This window comes from Diabrotica undecimpunctata, chromosome 3 (genome assembly GCF_040954645.1).
Source record: "Diabrotica undecimpunctata isolate CICGRU chromosome 3, icDiaUnde3, whole genome shotgun sequence".
Taxonomy (NCBI): Eukaryota; Metazoa; Arthropoda; class Insecta; order Coleoptera; family Chrysomelidae; genus Diabrotica; species Diabrotica undecimpunctata.
The window spans coordinates 136,958,607-136,981,601 of record NC_092805.1 but is presented as its reverse complement, the minus strand read 5'-3'; the positions used below and the strand labels follow the sequence as shown (position 1 = coordinate 136,981,601).

Below are 22,995 nucleotides of genomic sequence, written 5' to 3'. Positions count from 1 at the left end.
CCACACACGTCCCGACTAAACCATCCAACTTCCTTGACAGACAATGTTGGGCCCGACGGTTGGTGTGTGTAGACTTGTTGACCAATAAGACTTCTCCATTACCCAACCTGTCGAGTCGGGACATGACAACTATTTTTGTAGGTCAACAAGCCTACACATATACCATCCGTCGGTCCCGATAGTTCGGTGGTCTTGTCGGGATGTGTGTAGGGGGTTTAAACCGAAGTCCGAGACAAATATAGAGCGATGTTGACAAACTTCAATTAAAGTGAATGGTTGTTGGAGAGCGAAACTAAACAAAATCTAGTGAGAAGCTGATTGTACTGAGAGGGGTAAATGTCTCTAGACGGTAGACCTGGTTATCAACTCCTACCGCGGTGGAAGGAATATTCACGCAAAACAAGGATAACATTAAGAAAAGTGGAACCTTATAAGTATGGCAGACTTAGATTATATGTATTCTGATCGAGAAAAGAGAAAATAAGGAAGTTGGGATGATGTATTCAAAAAATCCAAGAAAACGATTAGACGCCAAAAAAGGTGATAACCCAAACCCAGATATGCTAGCCCAAATTATGGGTTTACTGAAAGTGCTGACTGAGTATACAAAGGAAATAAAAAATCAACAAAAAAACAGGCGGAAACCATGAATATACTATCTGGAGAATTGAAAGAGCTCAAACAAGAACAAAAGGAGTATCGAAGAGAAATGGGAAAACTAAAATTAGCTAATGAAAAAGGGATAGAAAAGAAAAATCAGTTGCAAAACGAATTAAGTAATACTAATAAGATTACAAATACTAGGAGAGAAAAGAAAATATTGTGATCTAAGGACTTCCATTTGACACGGACAATCCAAATATGATAAAGAATACAGTGGGAAGTTAATAGAAAAGAAAATGGGTGTTAAAGTAAAGGATAATGATGCAAGAAAGCTGGGAGCCAAATATGTCTGATAGTGTTGGATAACAAATACGAAAAGTACAAAGTAATGCAAAATTAAATGATGCTTAACCAAGCAAACGGAAAAATACGTAAATGATGATTTAACAAAGGACGAAAGGGAAATAGAAGCCAAAATTAGAATAATAGCTAGAAAGCAGAAAAGAAATGGGAAAACCACAAAAATGGGGTATCAGAGGTTAATAGTAAACTATGAAAGTTTAACAAAGAAGACATCTTAAAAAACTCGAATAATATGCAAACGAAGTTGAATCGACAAAGACGACACATCAAGGAAAACGGAGACGAAAAAAGGAAAGCAAAGAACAAATTAATAAAAATAAAATAACAAAAGAACTAATAAAAGCATCTCGCTACGAAGAGGATCCCCACCAAGAAGGAAAACTGAAGCATTTAATAAACGAATTTAGGAAATATAAGTTTCATATAGTAGCTCTACAAGAGACAAAACAATTAGGATAGGGTAGCCAGGAAATAGACGACTATATATTTTTCAATAGCGGAGTCAGTAACAGATTGATGGTTACAGGTTTTATAATAAGCAAGAAATTTAACGAATTTGTTTCAGACTTTAAAGCAATATCGGATAAGTTGAGCACCCTCAGACTAGAAGGTAAATACCATGAGATAAATATATGAAGATTATTCTAGGAGACGCTAATGCCAAAATAGGCAGAGCAGAATAATTTCCACTAAAGGCAAGCACAGTTTACATGCAGAGACCAACGAAAATGAATATTTCCTGGTGAATTTTGCTAAAGAAAAATGACTTATAATAAAAAGTATGTACCACCAACAAAAAGATAACAAGGGAACCTGTAGATCTCCGGACGGTCATACAGTCAACCAGATTGATCATGTTTTCATTAAAAAAAAACGAAGAAAACTGCATATAGGTTGGAATATGGATGAAAAAATTAGTACCAAATCTTCGAAACAAAAAGAAATTAGAATGCGAAAGAAATAAGCCAATCAGATTTCAGACATAAAGTGAGCAAACGTTGTCTGGACCAATTATTAACAACAAATTAAAGAGTGTAGTTAATGAAAGGTTTGTAGAGTGCACGTGGGGAACATTTCGAGATGTTATAAGCGAAATTCCGAATATTAAATTCCTGAAATGATTAAATTTGGATGGCCAAAGGACAGTGAATAAAGTCAAGATAAACAATAGTATGACAGAAAGCTTTGAGGTCAAAGAAGGACTATGGCAGGATGATCCATTATTATCTATGTTTAGCACAATCTTAGAAAAGGTTATACAGGAAGCAAACATTATTAGAACACATTCTGATCTACCACAAAAAACATCAGTGTTTAGCATTTGCCAACGATTTGATAATCTTGTCTCTAAACAGTCATGAAAGTCGAAGAGAGGGCATAACAATGATAACAGCAAAGGGATCACAATATAAATTCGAAGAAGTTGAAAGATTTGAGTACTTAGGAAATGTTTCCATAAGAGAACCTAACTATGAAGAAGAAATACAGAAAAGAATTATATTGGGCAATTGTTGACAGTACCATTCGGTTGGTATATGACCTGTTTCGTATATTTTATTTAAGGGGTTTAGAAGAGAATATTTACCTTTATCGTCGAGTAGTTTAATTATTTCGCTGGAAATTTCATCTGGCGTGGTTGCTTTCCTATTCTTTGATAGTTTTATAGCTCTTTCCATTTTATCAAGGACATTTAGCTCGGTAGATCTATTTTTCATTTGAATTTCTGTTCTTTCGTCATAAACAGTTCCTCAATATATTCCTTCCATCTCTCCAGTTTGTCTTGCTCATTGAATATATTTTCTTGTTTTTCAAGACATTTGCTGCTATACCATTTTTCTTTTGCATCCTGGATTTTTCTTCTGATTTCTTTATTGATTTTGTTGTATTCTTCAGTGTTTTTATTTTTCGGTTTTCGTCTGTTTTCCATTAGTCTTAAGATTTCATCAGTCATCCGTTGTTGTTTTATTTTGTTTCGATTTTTCGAACTTCTTTCCCATCTCGCGTATAATTTCTTGGCTACTATTTCAAACACAGTCTGTGTTTATTTGGTTGTTGGCGCTTTTCTTTTTTAATATTAAGTTTTATGTCACTGATCTAAGTTGTGTTTTAGTTATTTTGATTGAATTTCGGTATCTTTCAGTAATTGTTATATAATTGATCTGATTTCTTACTTCTATGGCTTACTATTCAAAGCAAATCCTGAAACCAGTTGACTAAGATCGAGTATTGACGAATGTGTGGTTCTGTGCTTTGTTCCCATCTATTTTTCCATTTGCTTGTTTGAAACTGGTATTAGGGACCTTGGAATTAGCAGAGGCGGATTTCTGGATTTTAGCCTGTCTCTTTCTAAGTTCTTAATTTCTTGTTCCATGTCAAACTGTGGAGTAAGCCTTATTAACAGATAACACATTATTAGAAAACTGTTTATTTGTAGGAATAAGTTACAAACAGTGTACCGTTTTTACAATGTCAATATAAAATATTTTCTACACATTCAAAACAAAACAAAAATACTCTGCTTCCTCATCCATTTAGAAACAATTCACTCAATAATTCTTTCAAATGCCATTAACTTTCTTTATACATATATATTGCAGCAGTTTGCTTCGGTAATAATAAAGTGGGTGTTAATTATAAATTATTCTACAAATAAAAAATGTTGCTTGACACAACATATGGCTTCTGAAAGAAGTATCAAATGGCAATTCAAAATAATCATAAAAAACATTTAACAATCATTTATTACCAAAACCCCCCATAAGATTACCTAAGCCCCCTAAACCACCAGCTGCGCCTGCTTGGAGTTGTCTCATCATATTTTGCAAACCTGCCATGCCGCCCATTTGTTGGAGGACTCTAGGATCCATCATTTTTGCCATTTGTTGATTGAGTTTCGCCATCTGGTTGTGGTTCACGTTTTTAGCCATATCGCCACCTTTGAAGAGACCTTTGATGCCTCCCATTTTCTTTACTACCGCTGCGAACTTTGTGTACTGTGTGATGAGATCTTTTACTTCTCTTTCTAAAATACAAATAAAACGGATAATTAGGATGCAAGTATATCAATTATTTGAAAAATAAAACTGATCGAAGCATCAGCAGATCATAGACCACAGAAGTAGCACCATTAACGCCTTAGCGCTATTCAGCAAGTAGAGAAAATTCGTAATCCCCAGAATAACACAAGATAAAAGATTACTTTCATTTCCGTCAGATTACTGAAGAGAAAATAAGGTGAAGCCTTAGTAAAAGCCTAGGTAAATCACTTCACTATCATCCAAACAGAAAGGAAAATATTCTCACTCCCAGAATTCATTTTTTTTCATTTTTTTATGTTCTATGTGATTAAAAAATAAGACTAAGCACGATTTTATTCTGCCACACATATTTTTTGAATATGAATTAAAGACGCATTGATTCAGGTTAGACGCAATTATTGAAAGTCCTTTAAGAACTCAGTTCATCATCATCAATCTCTATGCGTCCACTGCTGGACATAGATCTCCCTCAGCTCTTTCCATCTGTCTCTGTCTTGTGCGGCTTGCGCAATTATAGCTGGATAACATTGGAGGTAACACACATTGGTCAAAGATTTTCCTTTTGAGGCATATGGGTAGGTCCGATTTAAATACATAGTTTAATTTACCAAACGCTATCCAGGCTAATCCTATGTGAGTTGGGAGCTCAAATGTCTAGTTATCTCTGCCGTACTTATACGATGCAGTCTGCACAATATCCCTTCCATCAACAAAAATATTTCGATTTAGCACCAGACTAGTTATTATTTACGTTTTGCTCATATAGTCCGACCTCCAAGAAGGTGATATAATTTTTCAAACATTATTATTGCATCATCCATACGATCGGCTATTAAGGACGATGTCATCTGCAAATCTCAAATGACTTGGCTTCTCTCCATTATGTTGATACCATGTTCGTTCATATGTGCCTTCTTACAAGTATGTTCTCTGTGTAAGGACTCAGTTACTTCAAGTTATATAACCTATAATAAAATTTATCAAGTCATGTAGTTAATCAAACTCACATTTTTACATACATTTAAAATAAGGAGAATACATTGATATTAGGTTGTCAGTCAAAAAGTGGCCGCAAATATTTTAATTATTATAATAATTTAAGAATTAATATTAATATGTAGTAATTATTTCTGAACAAAAATTGTATTTCGTTCATTTAATTTTTAAATAAAATACGCTGCTCATGACGTATATGCATGTTTGTTGTATCAAATTAAAGCTAATTCTTTTTTTTAATATGATGAAAAAAGGTTGCCTGAGAAAAAATGGTCGCAAATTAGGGTTGCCATCTGTTAAAAACTCGAGGTATCAAATATAAGTATAAGTAAGCGCGCAACGATACTGGTTTGACAAGTGATAGTATGTATATTATTACACTATCTATCAACGCATGCTTTAAAAACTCACACACCTGACACTTCAAACCAATGGTGTTGGTTTGATTTTTTATTTATTTATTTTTTTTCATTTTTTATCAGGCGACTTATGTCATCGTACTAAAAACAATTGCTTTAATTTGATATAAAAAGATGCATATACGTCATGAGCTGCGATTTTATTTAAAAAATAAATGAATTAATAAAATTTTTGTTCAAAAATTAATTACTATTAATCGAATTAACAATATTTGCGGCCATTTTTTGACCGGCTTTAAAAATGTGAGTTTGATTAATTACGTTATGAACGTAAGTGATCTTGCAGTGGGATCTTAGACAAAATTTTTGAATGTCCTAAAGGACTGTTACTACAGGTTATATATAACCTATATAAAATCCTTGATTTGATCTATTTTAAAGTATATAAATTGGGGAAAATCCCCAAAAACCACTAAAAACCAGTTATTCGGGTTTTTGAAGGTGTGTCGCAGCTTATGGGAAAATCTGGAAAAAATTAGACCTGCAGCCATCTCCAAAAAGAAATTATTTTGGGAAAAGCCTCAAATATGTGTGTGTTTTTTTTTAATCTCTTCAAAAAACAATATGTTTTAATACTGGGAGTCGGGGCAAGTTTACCCTGGGTGCCTATTTCACGCCGATATGTTGGATTTTTCGATGCCATCGTATTCTACTCGTTAAATCCTATCCTGAGGTATGTCGTATGCCCCTGTATGTTCAACTGTTTAGTTACAATTTTTGGACTACATGACTTATTCGAACGGATCTATCGATCGAAGTTGCTCTTCGGCTATTCCTTGCAGCGATCTCGAAGACAAGATCACGCAGCTTGAAATAAATTAAGTTAAATAATTAATATCAGCACATTGTTATCATTATAACGGATCTATCGATCTAAGTTGATCCTCGGCCATTCCTCGCAATATACTGATCAATCTGTGATAACACAGAAATAATTAAATAATAATTCAAAATTTTTGGTGTCCAAAATGAGCACTCAACTGTGTAAGAAATGCATTGAATATCTCAATAGATACGCTAAAACTTAGAATATTGACTATAGAAATATGTCATAACAAAAGTTAATCTAATTCTACATCTATAAATAATTATTTTATCACTTTTCATCAAATTTTAGCGGTTGATATATTATGTTGTTTCAATTTTCTGTCATCCAAGATAAATGATTATTATGAGCCCCAAATAGAGTGAAAAATGTCAGAATGGATGAAGCAAAAATCTTTTACACAGAAAGGACAAGGCATTCATCCGTTCTCTATGTTCTTCTAGACGAACCAATATCCGGCATTTACACTTACCTGTTACACCAGATCCTTGTGCAACCCTGACCACTCTCCCAACTTGTTTAGTAAACAATTTTGCGCCATCCCTGTTGTCCAACTCGTAATCATTCATACTGTCCATTATTGTCATTAATCTTTTTAATCGTGCCATTGATTCCTGTTCGCTTCCTTTTGACATAAAGTCTTGGCTAAATCCTGGGATCATACCCTTAAAAGTGTCAATTGATGTATTAATAATTAACCAATAAATACAAGTAAATCGTAATATAATAAATAAAAATAAAACTCGAAGAAAGTTGAAGAGCTCGTTGGAGAAGGTAAATAACAAATAAGTTTTGAGATGCTAACTTCCAAAAGTAAATGATTGTTGATTTATTAGCATTCAATTTATCTGTATCAGAATAATTTTATAAAAATGGTTGAATCATGCAGTGCATTTGGTTGTACCACAAAAAATTCCAAGACATGTATTTCAGTGATTAATTTAAATTCTGTCTATCATCTTCAATAGTGTGAATTTAATGCTTAATTTGCAAGAATTTATGCATGAGGTATCTTGTTCCTCAAAGCACTGTACATAATATCGGATATAAAGGGGGTAAATAATGGCCAACAGTTTATGGAGCATTAACCTACGTTTGCAACTTGCCGCTCATTAGAATTGCAAATCTTCAAATAGGGTCACCGTCACGATCAAGAAATATTGTCGTACGGATGTAGTTGAAACCAACAAGGTTTTTTTTTAATTAAGAGTTATGCATTAATTTGTTTAGTTATACAACAATGAAACACTGAAAACTTTGTTTTCAAAACTTCCACAAAATTTATTATGCCGAAACAGCTGTAGTGATAAGATATAATAAATTTTGTGGAAGTTTTGAAAACAAAGTTTTCATTGTTATATAAAATGCAGTTCCATCAACTAACGGTCGAATCCATCACTTGTTTAGTTACATATACTTAAAAGATCCCAGGAAATTAAAAACTCAATACGAAAATAGAAAGCACGAATTTTGTAAAAGTTGTATCGTAGGCAAATAATTACCTGTATTTTCTTTCCATTCTTTTAATTTTTTCACGAAGCCACTTCTCTCTTTTAATAGTAGTACTATTTTTGGATTTATAATGCATATCTATACTAATACATTCATAGACTACTTTGTCTCATTAGGGGATAATGTTTTATTAATGACTTTGACAAAGTTGACAAATCATCTTTGGGGTGCCTGCCTACCTGCTGACCGAGTAACTGAAGGTTGTGACGAATTTCATACCGTCCGTATTATCAGTTAGCAGTTCAGTCCATGCGTTAAAATGGCATCATCGTTTCATCCATCATCTAAACTTAAAAACTCTCTGATTTTTATTCTCTGAGAGTTGCCTAGAGAGAAATGGAACGGTTTATCCTGGGAGTGACGTTGCGGGACCGAATAAGGACGAGTATTGCTGATGTTGTGGAACGTATAGCGGAACTGAAATGGAACTGGGCAGGCCATGTAGCGAGAATGCATGACTCACGATGGACGAGCAAAATAACAAATTGGAGGCCAAGAGCAGATAGTCGTAGTAGAGGAAAACCACCTACACGTTGGGCTGACGACATCAGGCGTATCACCAAAAATTGGCAACTCTTTTCTCTTTGTCAACCGTTTTCCATCCACTCCTGAATGTAGGTCTCTCCCAATTGTTTCCATCTTTCCCTATCTTGCGCCAATCTAATCCACTGTTTGTCTGCCACTGCTATTATGTCATCTACCCATCTTTTTTGAGGTCTTCCCATGCTTCTTGTTGTCGTCCTTGGTCTCCATTCTAGAATTCTCCGTGTCCACATGTTGTCATTATATCGGGCTACGTGACCTGTCCAGCGCCATTTCATTTTTGTAATTTCTTCCACAATATCCCTAATCTTCGTTCTACGCCTTATCTCAGTGTTTCTAATCTTGTCACTGTGATATTCCAAGCATGATTCGTACCATTGCTCTTTGCGTTGTTCCTAATTGGCAACAAAGAGCACAAAATCGCAAAGAATGGAGGAGTTTAAGGGAGGCCTATGTCCAGCAGGGGACGTGATAAATGAAGGCTGGATGATGATGATTCTCTGAGAGAAAAACTATTGTATTAAATGTTCATGACTCCCTTGTTCATTAACAGCCTTTAAAAACGGTTAATAATGTAGCATTTTCGTCTCACCCCGTATATCATAAGAACCAAAAAAGATTTTTAATCTTTTTGCGTTTCTGAGATTGATAATATAAACATTTTGGAGTCTGTTTATAATAAACAAATTACTCTTTCGTTTAATCTCAAGAATCTTTCCGCTTATGCTGGCAAAGGAATGATTTTTGAGAGTGATGATGTCACTTCTTGGAGAGCAGACGGAGAAGACGATGAAGTCTAGCTCAAGCTTGGCCTGTTTTTAGTTTTTATCGCAATTGGGCACGTAGCCCGTAAGAAAGATGGGAAAATCAACAATGTAGGCAAGTACTACGAATAAGGTACCACAGTTAAACCACAGAATAAATAACAAGCAGAATGCCCATTCTCAGATGCCGCCTTTGAAGTGTGTCAGCACGCGATCGCCATATTTTAAACGGAAACATAGACTCGGATTAAGAAATTTGTGACAAGCTACGACAGAACTGTAATTTAAATTTTTAGAGAATAATAATTTAAAACATTTAAAATAATTTAATCTCTTCTTCAACTAAAAGTACGAATAAAATAGTGCATATTATGTCTATGATTGCCGTAAATAAATTAAACTGGGTTAATTTTTCTATGCATAATAGATAAAATTTTACTGAACAGCACTGGTTCCGTTTAAAACATGGCTGATTCCGACTAGGCCAACGAGATGCTCGTACTTATCTTTTCAAGCAGAGTGGGTATTTTGATTGTTTATTGTTCTGTGGTTAAACAAAGATAAAATAAAGTGGTAAGTTTTAATTCAGTTGAAAATTAGTGAAGTCTACAGCAGCATTATGTAAGTTGAAATTAATTTTAAAACTTGTCCGAATGTTAAAGATAAGATTGCTAAATGTTTTCTTTCTGGTCAACTGAAGAAACATACCTATTAAATGTTATTGCCTATATATCTAGTGCAGTGCGATACAGAATTTTTCTACAAATAGGGTATGCATTTTTAATTTTTCTGGGATCCCGTAATAATATTTGTAACTACAGTAAATAAAGTTTGCATGTCAGTGCTCTGGTGATCAAAGGGAATTGTTATACCCTTTTGTTCAGCTAATTAATATGTAAAAATTTTTTTTAGATAGTAAGATATATAATGCCTATATCATGATAGTATGCTATAACTGAGGTAGTGCCTAAGTATTTTTGCTAAATTTTAATATTTGAATTCATTTTGCAGTTTTATCCAGTTATAAAGGTATTCCACCTAATTTTAGAATTATTTACTTGATTTCTCTAAATTTGTATTTTTGTCTTTTTGCTATATGTTTTATTTTTTTTTTATGTTAACTTGGCTAACTTGTTATCATTCCATCATACGTTCATCCTGTTGAATTTTTGAGTAATAAAAATTGTTAATTTGTAGCCATTATTTGTTTAATACTCTCCTATAATCTTCCTTTCTTCTGGTAACTAATAAGAAGGTAAATCTGATAGAAATAAAGAGATATTATAAGGTAAGTGTGTTTGTTTTTTTTTTAATATGTATGCATATTCGTTTTTTAGAGGTTTAGCCTATTTTTTTATCCTTAAACCAATCTTCTCATAGGTCAAGTGTCGAGTTTTCCTTGTCCCTCGAGAAAGGACTAGGTGGCGCCCCTTATTTTTCCCTTTTCGTTTAGTACCAAATTCCCTCATTTTCATTGGTACGTTTCAACTCCAAATTTTTTTAAATACACCCCCTTCCCAAATCTATAGTCCCAAGTCCCAAAGTTAACCATTGTGTCCTTCACAAAACCTGAGTGTCGATTTGAAAGGTGAACTAACTTGCACCTGGATTTTCTTCTACTCTTTCCATCTCATCCAGACAAGTTACGATACAATAATATATCAATAATCAACAATAATCTATGTGCTCCGGTATGATAGGTATTAGTGAGAGAACGATTTACATATTTTTAAGTGAAAGAAAACATAAAGGAAAAAAGACATAAAGGAAAACAACCAATGGAAATTGATAACTTTCATAGAAACGTCCTTTGGAGAAATGTTCATTCGTTCTATTTAAACAAGGAGATTCCTACATCGGATACAATATTAAAGGCAATAAGAGCTAATAATTTTCTTCACTTTGGCCAAGATAAGTATTGAAATTACTTAAAGAAATCTGTTTTTGCTATTAACATCTCAAATAAAAAAAAACCTATACTTACTGAACGATACAGAAGACATTCTTTGTTGACGAAGATAATATTTGAGAACGATAAAAAGATTTAGATTAGAAGATGCAATGTCTGTTTAGATGAAACCTGGCAAGTTTTCGGCAAGTCTTTCTAGAAGGATATTCTACTGGTTTAAATGGTCCCGTAGGAATGGGTCAAAGATTAATAATCACGCGCATTGGTAGCGCACACGGTTTTGCGGAGAATGGTTTATTTGAGTTCGTTTCTAAATCTACTAAAGATTACCACGAAGAAATGAATTCCGATGGTATTGAATTTTCTACCAAATAATGCTGTCGTTGTTTTCTATAACGCCAGCTATCACTCAAAATTAGTGGAAAAGTTACAGACGGTCTCATGGAAAAAAGTAGATATAATTGACTGGCCACAACGCAAAATGATACCGTATGATCAGACTATGCTTAAAACGGAATTATTACGAATTGCAAGTCATTAAACCAATAAAAATTATGTCATGGACGAAATGGAAAAACAAAAGGAATAACGGTATTATCTTATCATAGTCAACTAAATCCAATAGAGTTAATAGTAAAAGGTGAAGTGGCCAGACAAAATACAATTTTTAAATTGAATGATGTCAAACAACTTTTATTAAATTCCATAAAAAACGTCACGAAATATAACTGGATCAATGCCTTAAACCACGTAAAAAAAGAGGAAGAAAGATTGTGGACCATTGATAATAACATTGAAGAACTTTGTCAACCTATAATCATTCCAAACGGACCGGACAACGAATCTGACACAAAAGAAGAGGAAGAGATGGAAATCCATAATTTATAAGTACATCAGAAAGTTTTTAATGTATACACATTGCTTAAATGTTAGATATCAATACTAAGTATCCACTTTAACATTTATTTGAATTAACATACAAATCTGTCCCTTTTTGATTCTCCAACACTGACCCATGATTTTCATACCTCTTAGGTATATAATCCATGGGTTTGTATTTTTATTTCTATGTGAACAGCATGGACTCTTTGAAAAATAATATCTAAAAATACATTTTAACATGAGAGGATATTATTTTGAGTGATTTTAGTTGGACCTGCTGTTTGGAGATTAGTGAAGATTTGCATTTGTAATGAGTTGTTAATTGCAAACAAAGTATAGTAATTAGTTTAAATGGTAACCTTTCCCAATAAATGTTATGTTGTTGGTAGCTCAAAATAAAACAAGTGCCGCATATTCTGTTTTTACATCAACGTCTTTACAGATAGAACTTTCAACTTTACATAATATTCTATATGTAATTGGTAATATTAAAGATTAGATCGAGGGTTTTGAGTTCTAGTAATACTGGTAACATGAATATAAACAATTTAATTGTTTAGCAATCTCTACCATGACTCAAGTTGTCAAATTGTGGCAATTAAATTATGAATGAAACATCTCAATTTATTGCGATGGTTTTTTATAGCCAGTTACAACATGACTAATACCTTAAACATATAAATTTTATGACCATAAAGTCCATAAAATATCAATAACGAAAAGCTGAACAATATGCTTTAAGAACTAAAATTAAAATAAGATACAAGTTAAATATAGCACCTTTTCAACATCATCAGTGTGTTCAAAAAAACGGTACACATAATATAATTCAAAACACTTTTTGTATTATCTCCTTTTTATCTATATTTACATACAAACAAGATGATGAGGTTCTCAGAGTTCCACAGCAAACTCTTGAGCAGCTATCTACTCAATCCGACAGCTTCTTTGCTGTGGACTGTCCAAGTTGCTTACCACAATTTTGCATATACATATATTTTTTTGATAGTAGATACTACAAGACTATTTTGGTACTTGACAGAAATTTTACTAATGCATTATAAATTCTCTCATTTCCATTAGCTAAGAGACTAAGGATATTAAACGGGGCGTGCACATTAAAATCATGTAATTGTTGAATAAATTGATCTGTTTCATCCTTATATTTTTGGTATTCAAAAAAAATATGATCTAAATCACCTTTTTTGCCACAATTTTAACAAAGATCATTTTCGAGAACATGAATTTTATGTAGATGTGTGGGATAACAGGCGTGGCCAAATCTAAGACGTGTTACAGTGGTGATATATTTTCTTGAATAATTATATGGCTGGAACCACGTTTTATTCGGTATTTGATTTTGTATACTGCAGTATCTAGAATTTTTATATAGCGAATGTTAAATAAAAAAAATAATTGCCGAATAACAAAATACTTCATTGGTCATATTACATTGGAAAATTAAGACTAAAGGTATTTTTAATTAGTACTTACCATAATTTGTGAAAAAGGTCCCATCTTCATTATATTTTGAAATTGTTCATACATATCTCTGAGCGTAAATTGACCATGCTTAATTTTTTCTAATAATTCTTCGTTATCTTCTAACTTTAATTCATTTACTTTGTCAATTAAACCTTCTATGTCACCCATCCCCAATAATTTACTAATGAAAGGTTTTGTTTTAAACGGGTCTAAATCGTCTATGTGCTCTCCTGTACCTATGAATATAACTGGACTGTTCGTGGCTGCAACACTGAAGAATAAAAAAGAATATAGAAATAATAATAATTTAGTGAAAATCTCTATAAGACCATACAAAAAGTGGTACTAACCACGACATTTAGATACGGAAGACAATTTCTAGGAGATACTCAAGCATATCAGGTCAACTAGGGCTTTATTACATAGTTACCCCCAGTGCTCAATTTTTTTGATACTACAGATATCTGGAGTATTTTTCCCTAGAGCGAAAGTCGTATGACTTAAATCTGAATAATTTATATATTAAATACTATTTTACACTGTATCTGGATGCAGAAACCTCTCCATGTGCACCATCTCGATGACACTTGCCAGAACAATGTCAACAACTCGAGTGTCTGAAGATGTTTCTCAAAACGGTTTCCTACTAGCTATTCAGGATTAGCTAATCTCAACCAAATACATCGGAACATAATATAGAAGCCAAGTCCAAGAAATCATACAATATCTTACTGGGGCTGCTAAGCATTTTCTGCCATTGAATATAAGAAACAACATGACATTGTGAGAAAGGTACTCCATTAAGAGCTAGCTAACATTATAAATAAGCCCATCATAGTATGTTTGATAATGACAACTATACTGGGACCATAGTGTGCTCACACAGCAATAAGTGGCACATAAGAGTTATTTTCAGACCCTACTTGGTACACAAGTAGACATGGAAGATGAAATGGGTACGAATTATGTAGAAGAGAATGGAGTAAGAGTCACATCCATCAAAGATATATGACAAGAAGAGAAAATACCCGACGACTGGAAGAAAAGTGTAGTATGCCCGATCTATAAAAAAGGAGACAAACTCCAGTGCAAAAACTACCGTGGAATTTCTCTACTATGTACAGCATATAAAGTCCTCACGTATATTACAAACCAGCGGCTCCAACCACTAGCAGAAAATATTATTGGAGTGTATCAGACGGGCTTCGATGGGGAAAATCGACACTGGATCAAATATTTACAGTCAAACAGATCTTGAGTAAATCATGGGAACATGACATTGATGTTCACAACGTGTTTGTAGACTTCAAACAGGCATACGATTCATGTGTATAAATACAAAACCACCGGACAGACTTTTTCAAAATTTCGCAGGGACTAAAGCAGGGAGATGGGCTGGCCCCAACTTTGTTTAACCTGGCACTGGAGTATGCGGTTAGGCAAATGCAAACTGGACGAGGAAACCTACTGACCAACCGAACGGTTCAACTGGCCGCTTATTCCGATGATATTAATATTATGAGTAGAACATCAACAGGAGCACAGGAAACATACACAGAGTTAAAAACGCAAACAAAAAGGCTAGGTCTGGAAATTAACACAGAAAAAACAAAAATAATGATACAGACGAGAAGAAATATAGTCCCACAAAACATTATACATGAAGATGGCATTGAAACGATTGGAAAGTTTACATACCTGGGGGTAGAAATATGTGCCGACGGATCAGAAGATGGAGAAATACGGAAGAGAATAACGCAGGCAAACACAACTTATTTTTCCCTCTCCCATATATCTTGGTCTAAAAATGTCCACCGAAATACAAAGATGAGAATCTACAAAACCTTAATTCGACCAATATCATGTTATGGCAGTGAAGCATGAAAACGGAATCTTCAGAAGTCGATACAACAACGAGCTTTATCAACTTTATAAGGAAACACCACTGTCAGACTTCATTATAATACAAAGATTGCAATGGGCCAGACATGTGATAAGAATGGCAGAGGATAGGCTACCAAAAAGAGTACTGAATGCTAGAATACAGGGCAAGAGACTTACAGAGAATACACAGTAAACAGCGACGCACTAGCCCTTTTAGGAGTCCGTGTATGGAGAAGATCAGCCACAGACAAGCAATGGTACTAATGCCGTAGAAGAAGAAGAATAGTTATTCTTCCTTTCGATAACAATATGAGTGTTAAATACAAGAAAATGAACAAGTATATTCGCTCCGTGCGTGACTGACGTGACATCTACCGCCTTCATCTGACAGCTTTGGACCCCTCAATTTGAGGTTAAACATATATTAAATAGATACGAAATTGACAATTATTAATAATTAGTTTTTTAATTATATTTTTTCATTTTATGTACAAAATAAATTTAGTATTAAAAACTGGGTTTCTAAAAATTCATCAAAATTATCTTTTCAATCCCAAACGGAAAAGACAGGGAAAAATCTAGTACTGACAAATCAAGATTTTCATGTGGAAGAGGATGTAATTAAAAACAATAATAGTAAAAATTATGATATAATAAAAGCTGAAGTCATCAGGCAGGCTGCAGTTAGCTTGAAGCCTTATGAAATATCATTTAAGGTAAATTATTTAAATTTTTTCTATTTCAATTGCATAAAAATGAAATTATGTGATATTTACTTTTTCATATTAATAGCACGAATCCATCTTTTTCTTTTCTCTAATTTATATGTAATCTTTGGAAACCTATAAAAGCTACACTCACTATTTTTGCTATTATTAGCACAAGTAAATACGCAACATGTATTTGCACCCATTTTTGATAAAATTTATGCGTAAAAAGGTCCAATTTTGTCATATTTCGCCGTTACGCATGCTGGCATCGTTTCAAGGTACCCCTACCATGGTCACGTACAGAGCGAATAGATTTTGAAATATAAATAATAAACAATTGAAAATACCAGATCACAACTATAATTCTAAAAAGTACTGGTGTCAGAAGGACCTCCTAGAGAACAACAAATGGCTTAGTCCTGGTAAATATCATTATAACATCATGCAAAAAGCGGTACTTCTCATGACATCCAGGTGTGTCGGAAAATTTGTGTGAGATACTCCAGTATACTAGGTTACCTAGGACTCGATAATATGGACAGAACTCAATCCTTTTGATGTCCTAGGTATTTGAGATGAATGAATTTCCCCTTATCAGAAAGAGTCACATGGTTTAATACCGTGATAAACGGAAAAATATTGGAAACATGTAAGATAACAATAAAGAAGAAATTATATAAAGTAAGATTTTTAGTAATAATCTATTGGAAAAATACTTACGCACTAAGGGCACCACCTCCTTTTGCGTGACCATCCAATTTTGTGATAATTACAGATCCTACATCTACTTTTTCTTTAAAGGCTTTTGCTTGGGCTTCGCAGGCTTGACCAATTGTGGCATCCATGACGAAAATAATATTGTCTGGTCTCTAAAAATAAATTTTGTTCATAGAATATAACATATTTTAAATCAAACTTCCAATAATTATGGTTTATATTACTTGTAGATGATATACTTTATTATACAAATGTTATATACAAAGGCTATATGATATTACGTTGGTACATGTTAATAGACGCCATGTAAAACTACTAGTCATTTCAAGTAGTGGTTGACATTTGAAACAGTTGAGGTGCGTGTGGTGCTAAAAATGGAAAAAATCGACTATTATTGTGTATTAACACTATTCACAAAAGAAAATTAACACTGCGCATGACAGCTCTTCACCTTCAGTGAACAGGTAAAGAAATGCGCGGCCTAGTTTAAACAAGGCCGTGAACGTGCAAGGTATGTCCAATAACTACATCGGAAATCATCTATTGCTCGACAGACATCAAAGAAAGGTATTGACACACCTTTCACCAGGAATTAGACATTAAAAAGCTTACGCAAGATAGGGGCTGCATAGATCACAAATTGAGGAAAAGTGCTCGGCACATTTTAAGAAAAACGAAAGTGACTTTTTGGATTGATACAGTACAACAATGTTAACATCTGAAACCAAACAGCAGTTTAAGGCCTGTTTTTTTGAAGAGACTTTAACAATGATCACTTAGAAAGGATCTTTCAATGCAATATATAATCTTATGATAACAGCTACTTTGCAAAAAATGTCTATTAACACAACGAACTTCAAATCAATACATGTGGGAAAAAGCAGCCCCAGGCTGCTAAAGGTGATTTTTTCAGATAAGAAGTTTGTTGGTGAAAGATCTCTGGGTAATAATATTAGGATTAATGTAGATCCAACAATACTGCAACAAAAAACATTGAGAGTAGTACAGAGTGAGCTGAAAACTAGAAGAGATAATGGTGAGACAGATCTGGTTATTCGACAAATAAATGGATAAAAAAACAAATACCCACTCTCACAATGGTAACCACAGACATCCCAATGGTGAAAATTCCAAAAGTTCCGGATAGCCCCCCATTAACAGCATATTTTCATAATATGGGAGGATTACGAACAAGATTTCCACAGTTAGAGATGTTAGTATTAAATTGCTCATATGATATTATAGTTATTATTGAATCATGGTTGAATGACAAGTTTTCAGAACATGGAATCAAATTTCGTTGTTATAGTATGTATCGTTGGCGGGGTGAAGGAGTAATTATTGCAATAGTTGATAGAGTTAGGTCAAAACTCATTCCCTTTCCTAATAATACCATTGAACAATTATATGTGAAATTAATGTTAAGTTATCAACATTACATTATTGGTGCAGTCTATCTACCACCTAGATCCTCAATGGAATGCTACATAATTCACTGTGAATCTGTCAACCGGATCTGTATACCAAGGACACACAGATAGCAAATTATACTAGGTGCCTATAATCTACCTGAGGCGATATGGTATAATGATGAACTGGGAGTTTGTGTGGATTGTCCTGAGAACTTGAATGTATTAGCAGTTGCTGAATATTTTTCTTTTTATAATTTTTTTTAAAAAGTAATACATCCAAATGATAGGGCTAAATACTTAGATTTAATGTTTACAAACATATCTGAAGTCAAATTAGAACTAGCTGTAGACCTTCTAATGCCTTCTCATAATAATCATATAGCTTACTCATATTTTGATCTTTTATGTACTACTAAAATTAACCTAACATATGAAGAATACTATTTTGACTTCAGAGATGGTAATCATGTAGCGATAAATGATTATTTGGCAGGAATTATTGGTTTTACTTTTTGCAGATGACTTAAAGTTATATAGATGTATAAAATCTATAGCTGACATACATATATTGCAAAAGGATATTGACAGGTTATGGGACTGGAGTATACAGAATAATCTTACATTAAATATCGATAAATGCTTTTACATCAGTTTTTTTTAGGGGGAATAAACAATACTACAAAACTTAAGATATAAAAACCAAGTTAGAGACCTGTGCATCACTTTTAATGAAAGTATTAATTTCAATAACCATATTTCACAGATAACATTGAAATGTCATAAACTTCTTGAATTTACATAAAGAAACTGTAGTTAGTTCCCAACTGATGTAACGAAAGTTGTGTATTGTTCTCTTGTATGCTCTCAACTAGAATATGGCATGCTAGTCTGGTCTCCTATCTATGACCAGTAATCAATTCCATTGAAAAAGTTCAGAATAAGTTTCTTATTGGGGAGAACCCATTGTTGAAGTTTCAGTTGCAAATATAGACAAAAAAGTAATTTTAGATAGATTAAATCTAACAACACTTTATAATAGGCGAATTCACTTTTAAGTAAAATAAGTTTTAATATTCCACAGCATAGACTAAGATCTTTTGAACTTTTTCATATAAATTTTCATGCTACGAATTATGCCTGCAATAATCCATTTGATAGGGCCTTAAGATTTTTAAATAGTCGCTGTGATGTAGATCCTTTTAATTTAATAAAACCATGATTTATAGTAAACCCAAGAATTATTTCTAAGTATTGTATTTTAGAGTGTAGTTATAAGATAAATTCGATTAAAAAATATAATGTTATTATAATGCTGTAATGGGTTGATCCCATCTATTTAATAAAAAAAAATATTATGGAACGATAATAATGTTTGTGTACAATTTTTCTCGGAATGTCTATAATTCATTGATAAGTGCAAGAAAACAATATTTTACTCTTGTGTTTACCTTTTGTTCTATTTGCTTGTTTTACATTTGTTCAGTAGTTGTACTTCAATGAAATTGAAATGTCATTGACATTCAGAGAAAAACGGCTCTATAAGAAATAGTGTTCTAATAATAACCATTGACATGATAGATGTTTCAGATAAAATATTTCTTACCACAGCATTAGAAACTGCCAACATTTCTTCAAACAAAGATTCTTCTTGCTTGTGTCTACCACTTGTATCTACTATTATAATTTCAAAACCTTCCTTTTTAAACATATCAACACCATCCTGGGCTATGACTACAGGATCAACTTCTGTGTAACTATAAATAATAAAAAATACATTATATCATATTAAAAAAAGAAATATGCCAAAACCAATTGTTAATTGCTTGTTTTTAGGATATAAATATATCAGTTTGTCTTTTAGATTTAAATGTTTTATTGTGCAAAATCGTGGAAAAAGAAAATTAAAAAGTTTATATAGAATATAGCTTTTAATTGATATTTGCCACAAAAGTATCTGACCTTCGTTCAGGCTTAAACTTTTCAGTGCCCTCTGTGGGGTTTCATTGGTATCACTGCAAATGATGGAAAGACAATGAAATTGTATTTCTTTGCTGAGTTTCCACCCAAAAGGTTGGGTGACAACTATTATAATGATACCAAATTTCTTTGAATAAAAGTATGAGCAAAATGCAGATACCAGAATGGTTCAGTCAGAATAAAAACTGCTGTATGTGTTTTGAAAAAATATTGAAAATTGAAAAAAATTATGTTGGATTGTTTGTGAACTAAAAAGTATTCTTGAAAATGCAGAGACTTCTGTTTAGAGGATTATAACCTAGAATACCCAGAGTTTGGGGATAACCCAAGCTTATCCCAAACTTGCTTATGTTATAGCAGAACAAGATTGGCTTAGAAGTCACTCTAGAGGCCAGTTTCACAATCAGTGGTTAACCCTAGGAGTTAAGTAACCTTTACCCCTAGTTTAACTGACAGATGCCGTTTCACATTCACAGATTCGGTTATGGTTCCTTATCTTTAGGTTTCGTTTTATTTTTCTTATATTGGTAGGAAATTATGGGCAATAATCAGATTTTTATGGAATATTGTCAGTAAATATTATGGATATTGATCAGTATAGATGAGTTATGATACATTTGTCACATTAGATCGAAAACAATATACAAATATTCTCATTTTCAAGTTCTGTTCTAGTGTGGTAGTTTGTTTTAAGTAGTGGTTGTTTGTTCTTCCAAGTTAAAATTAAAATTATAAAATGGAACACACAAAAATGTTCAAGAGATCTATCTTCAGAGATGTATCTTCAATTTGCTCCAAAATATTTTCAACTGTGTTCTTTGAGAATCTAAACCTACAGAAAAAATCTTCATGGTCTAGTTCTTCAAAATGATTTGTTCTGTGCCTAATGATTTTTAGTCTGCCAGCTTCCTCGTCACTGCTAAAAGCATTTACATCATATAAATCTATATCTGATTAATTAATCATTTACGTGTCTGTGTACACTCTGTCAATGTCAACAAAACGAAATTCGAAATTAGGTTAGGATATCCTGGTCAAGCTCTAAACCACTGCTTTTACTTTGGGTAAAAAATTTTGTAGGTTAACCACAACCCGAGCTGTTGATCTTATATTGTGAAACCTATATTTCAGGGTAACCCCTGGTTATCTCTTAACCGCAAGGTAACTTTACTTTGTGAAACCAGCCGTAGATGGTTTAAGTTTATCATTCTAAAACAAAACAAGAATTTTTACAACAAAATTTTTCATCCTAACCACTATGTTGACTGTCTTTTTTTTATTTTGATGATCTTGTGCACCATGACTGTGATTCAAGTAGTCAGATATTTAACAATTGCTTTTACATTTAAGTTCTAACCATTCATGTGGAACACAATGAGAAGAAAATAGTGCCATTTTTGTGCAAGTAGTGAGTTTCCTAATCACAATGATGTGTGAGTACATTTATTGAATCTTGTACACAGTTTCTGATAAAATACAAAGTTATACAACTCAACAACTCTTTAGACAGAGTTCTGACATAGCCTTCTATGATTTTTTTGTGCTTCCAAAACTGAAAATTCTGCATCATATTCTTTATTTGTAATGTATATCTCAAGGCCTTTGAAATCTTCTCTATACAGTAACATATTTCCCGCTAATTATTATTTATAATAAATATTATAATTAAGAAAATATTATTTACTTATTACTAAAAAACTGTCCAAATTATCTAGATACTGAAGTTAGAAAGATTGACTTATGAAGACTATACTGTAGTTTCATAAACATTTATGGAATAAAACTTCCAGTAAAATATAATGTCAGTTTATTAATACCACAAATTATTACACATCTAAATCATAAATAACGTAAATTGGATATAGCAGGTTCACACAACTCAAGAATATTTTGAGAGAGGTATTGTTGAACTATATTATATTTAAGAGCTGTGACAGTTAAGTGACACTTATAAGCAACACCTGTAGTTGTCATGTTTATGATCTCAAAATATGAGTGCCTTTAAAAGTACACCTATGCAAAAAAATAATTCACTTACCTTCCATAAAAGGGTATCCTAGCCTTTGTACAGTTCTGTTTTACTTGATCATAAGCACCAGCTCTGAATGTATCTGCACATACCAAACATGATTTCCAGTTCTTTTTTTGATAATGATAGGCTAGTTTAGTACAAGTGGTTGTTTTACCAGAACCTTGTAAACCAACAAACATAATAACATTTGGTTTGCCTTTAATAGGTTGATATGGCTTTACTCCTGGGTCTACTAACTAAAATATATTCATAAATATTAAATTATGAAATGATTTAATTTGTAAACAAACAAATATTATGCCGATATAATATTAACATGATATTTACTTTGACGAGCTCTTTAAATACTGCACTTTGGATCATCCTTCTCTTGTTGAGACCACCAGCCATTTCATCAAAGTCAATAACAGATTTAACATTTTCCCTGAGAGATTTAACTAATTTGATATTAACATCAGCCTCAATGAGTGCCCGACAAATATCATTTAGCATTCCATTTAAGACCTAAAACATCACAAATAATAAATATTTACAGTCACCATCATGTGCCATCTGGACTGGCATACCTCTTCATTGATAATTGTTGCCTTGCTTAAAGACTGCAAGGCGGTCGTAATTTTACGACCTAAATCCGCTAGTACCATTTTGATTTAATATCTGAAAATATTATGATTGTAAAAAATTATTTTCTCATGTCGTTAAGTTGATGCGACAAATACTTGACGTTGTTAATAATGAAAAACAGGGTTAGAAATTTTGACGTTTTAAATGACAGAGACAGATATGATGTGAGACGTGTCTTTCAATTAATCATGTCGGTTTATTTTATCACATAAAATACATATTTGAAAACAAAATAAAAACATAAAATTTAACGTATTTTATAAACAATACGTTTAAGTACTACTTTTAATATAAAATCG

General features: G+C 32.8%; 1 protein-coding gene across 1 annotated transcript; it reads right to left on the bottom strand.

Moving 5' to 3' along the window:
• Positions 1-3,375: 3,375 nt before the first annotated feature.
• Positions 3,376-22,823, bottom strand: Srp54k (signal recognition particle 54k). Its single transcript, XM_072527013.1, has 8 exons — positions 22,639-22,823; positions 22,400-22,576; positions 22,079-22,308; positions 19,667-19,817; positions 16,655-16,803; positions 13,350-13,611; positions 6,718-6,910; positions 3,376-3,988 (listed from the first exon to the last, which is right to left on the bottom strand). Exons 1-8 carry the CDS (start codon positions 22,714-22,716, stop codon positions 3,702-3,704), a joined length of 1,527 nt encoding a protein of 508 aa, XP_072383114.1. The 5' UTR covers positions 22,717-22,823; the 3' UTR covers positions 3,376-3,701.
• Positions 22,824-22,995: the final 172 nt, after the last annotated feature.

Bases quoted from the DNA above. Each gene is read 5' to 3' on its own strand.
- Srp54k (XM_072527013.1), bottom strand. From the start codon at position 22,716: ATGGTACTAGCGGATTTAGGTCGTAAAATTACGACCGCCTTGCAGTCT. The intron at 22,577-22,638 runs GTATGCCAGTCC...GTGATGTTTTAG, and splicing joins CAACAATTATCAATGAAGAG to GTCTTAAATGGAATGCTAAA. The intron at 22,309-22,399 runs GTAAATATCATG...AATATATTTTAG, and splicing joins TATTTAAAGAGCTCGTCAAA to TTAGTAGACCCAGGAGTAAA.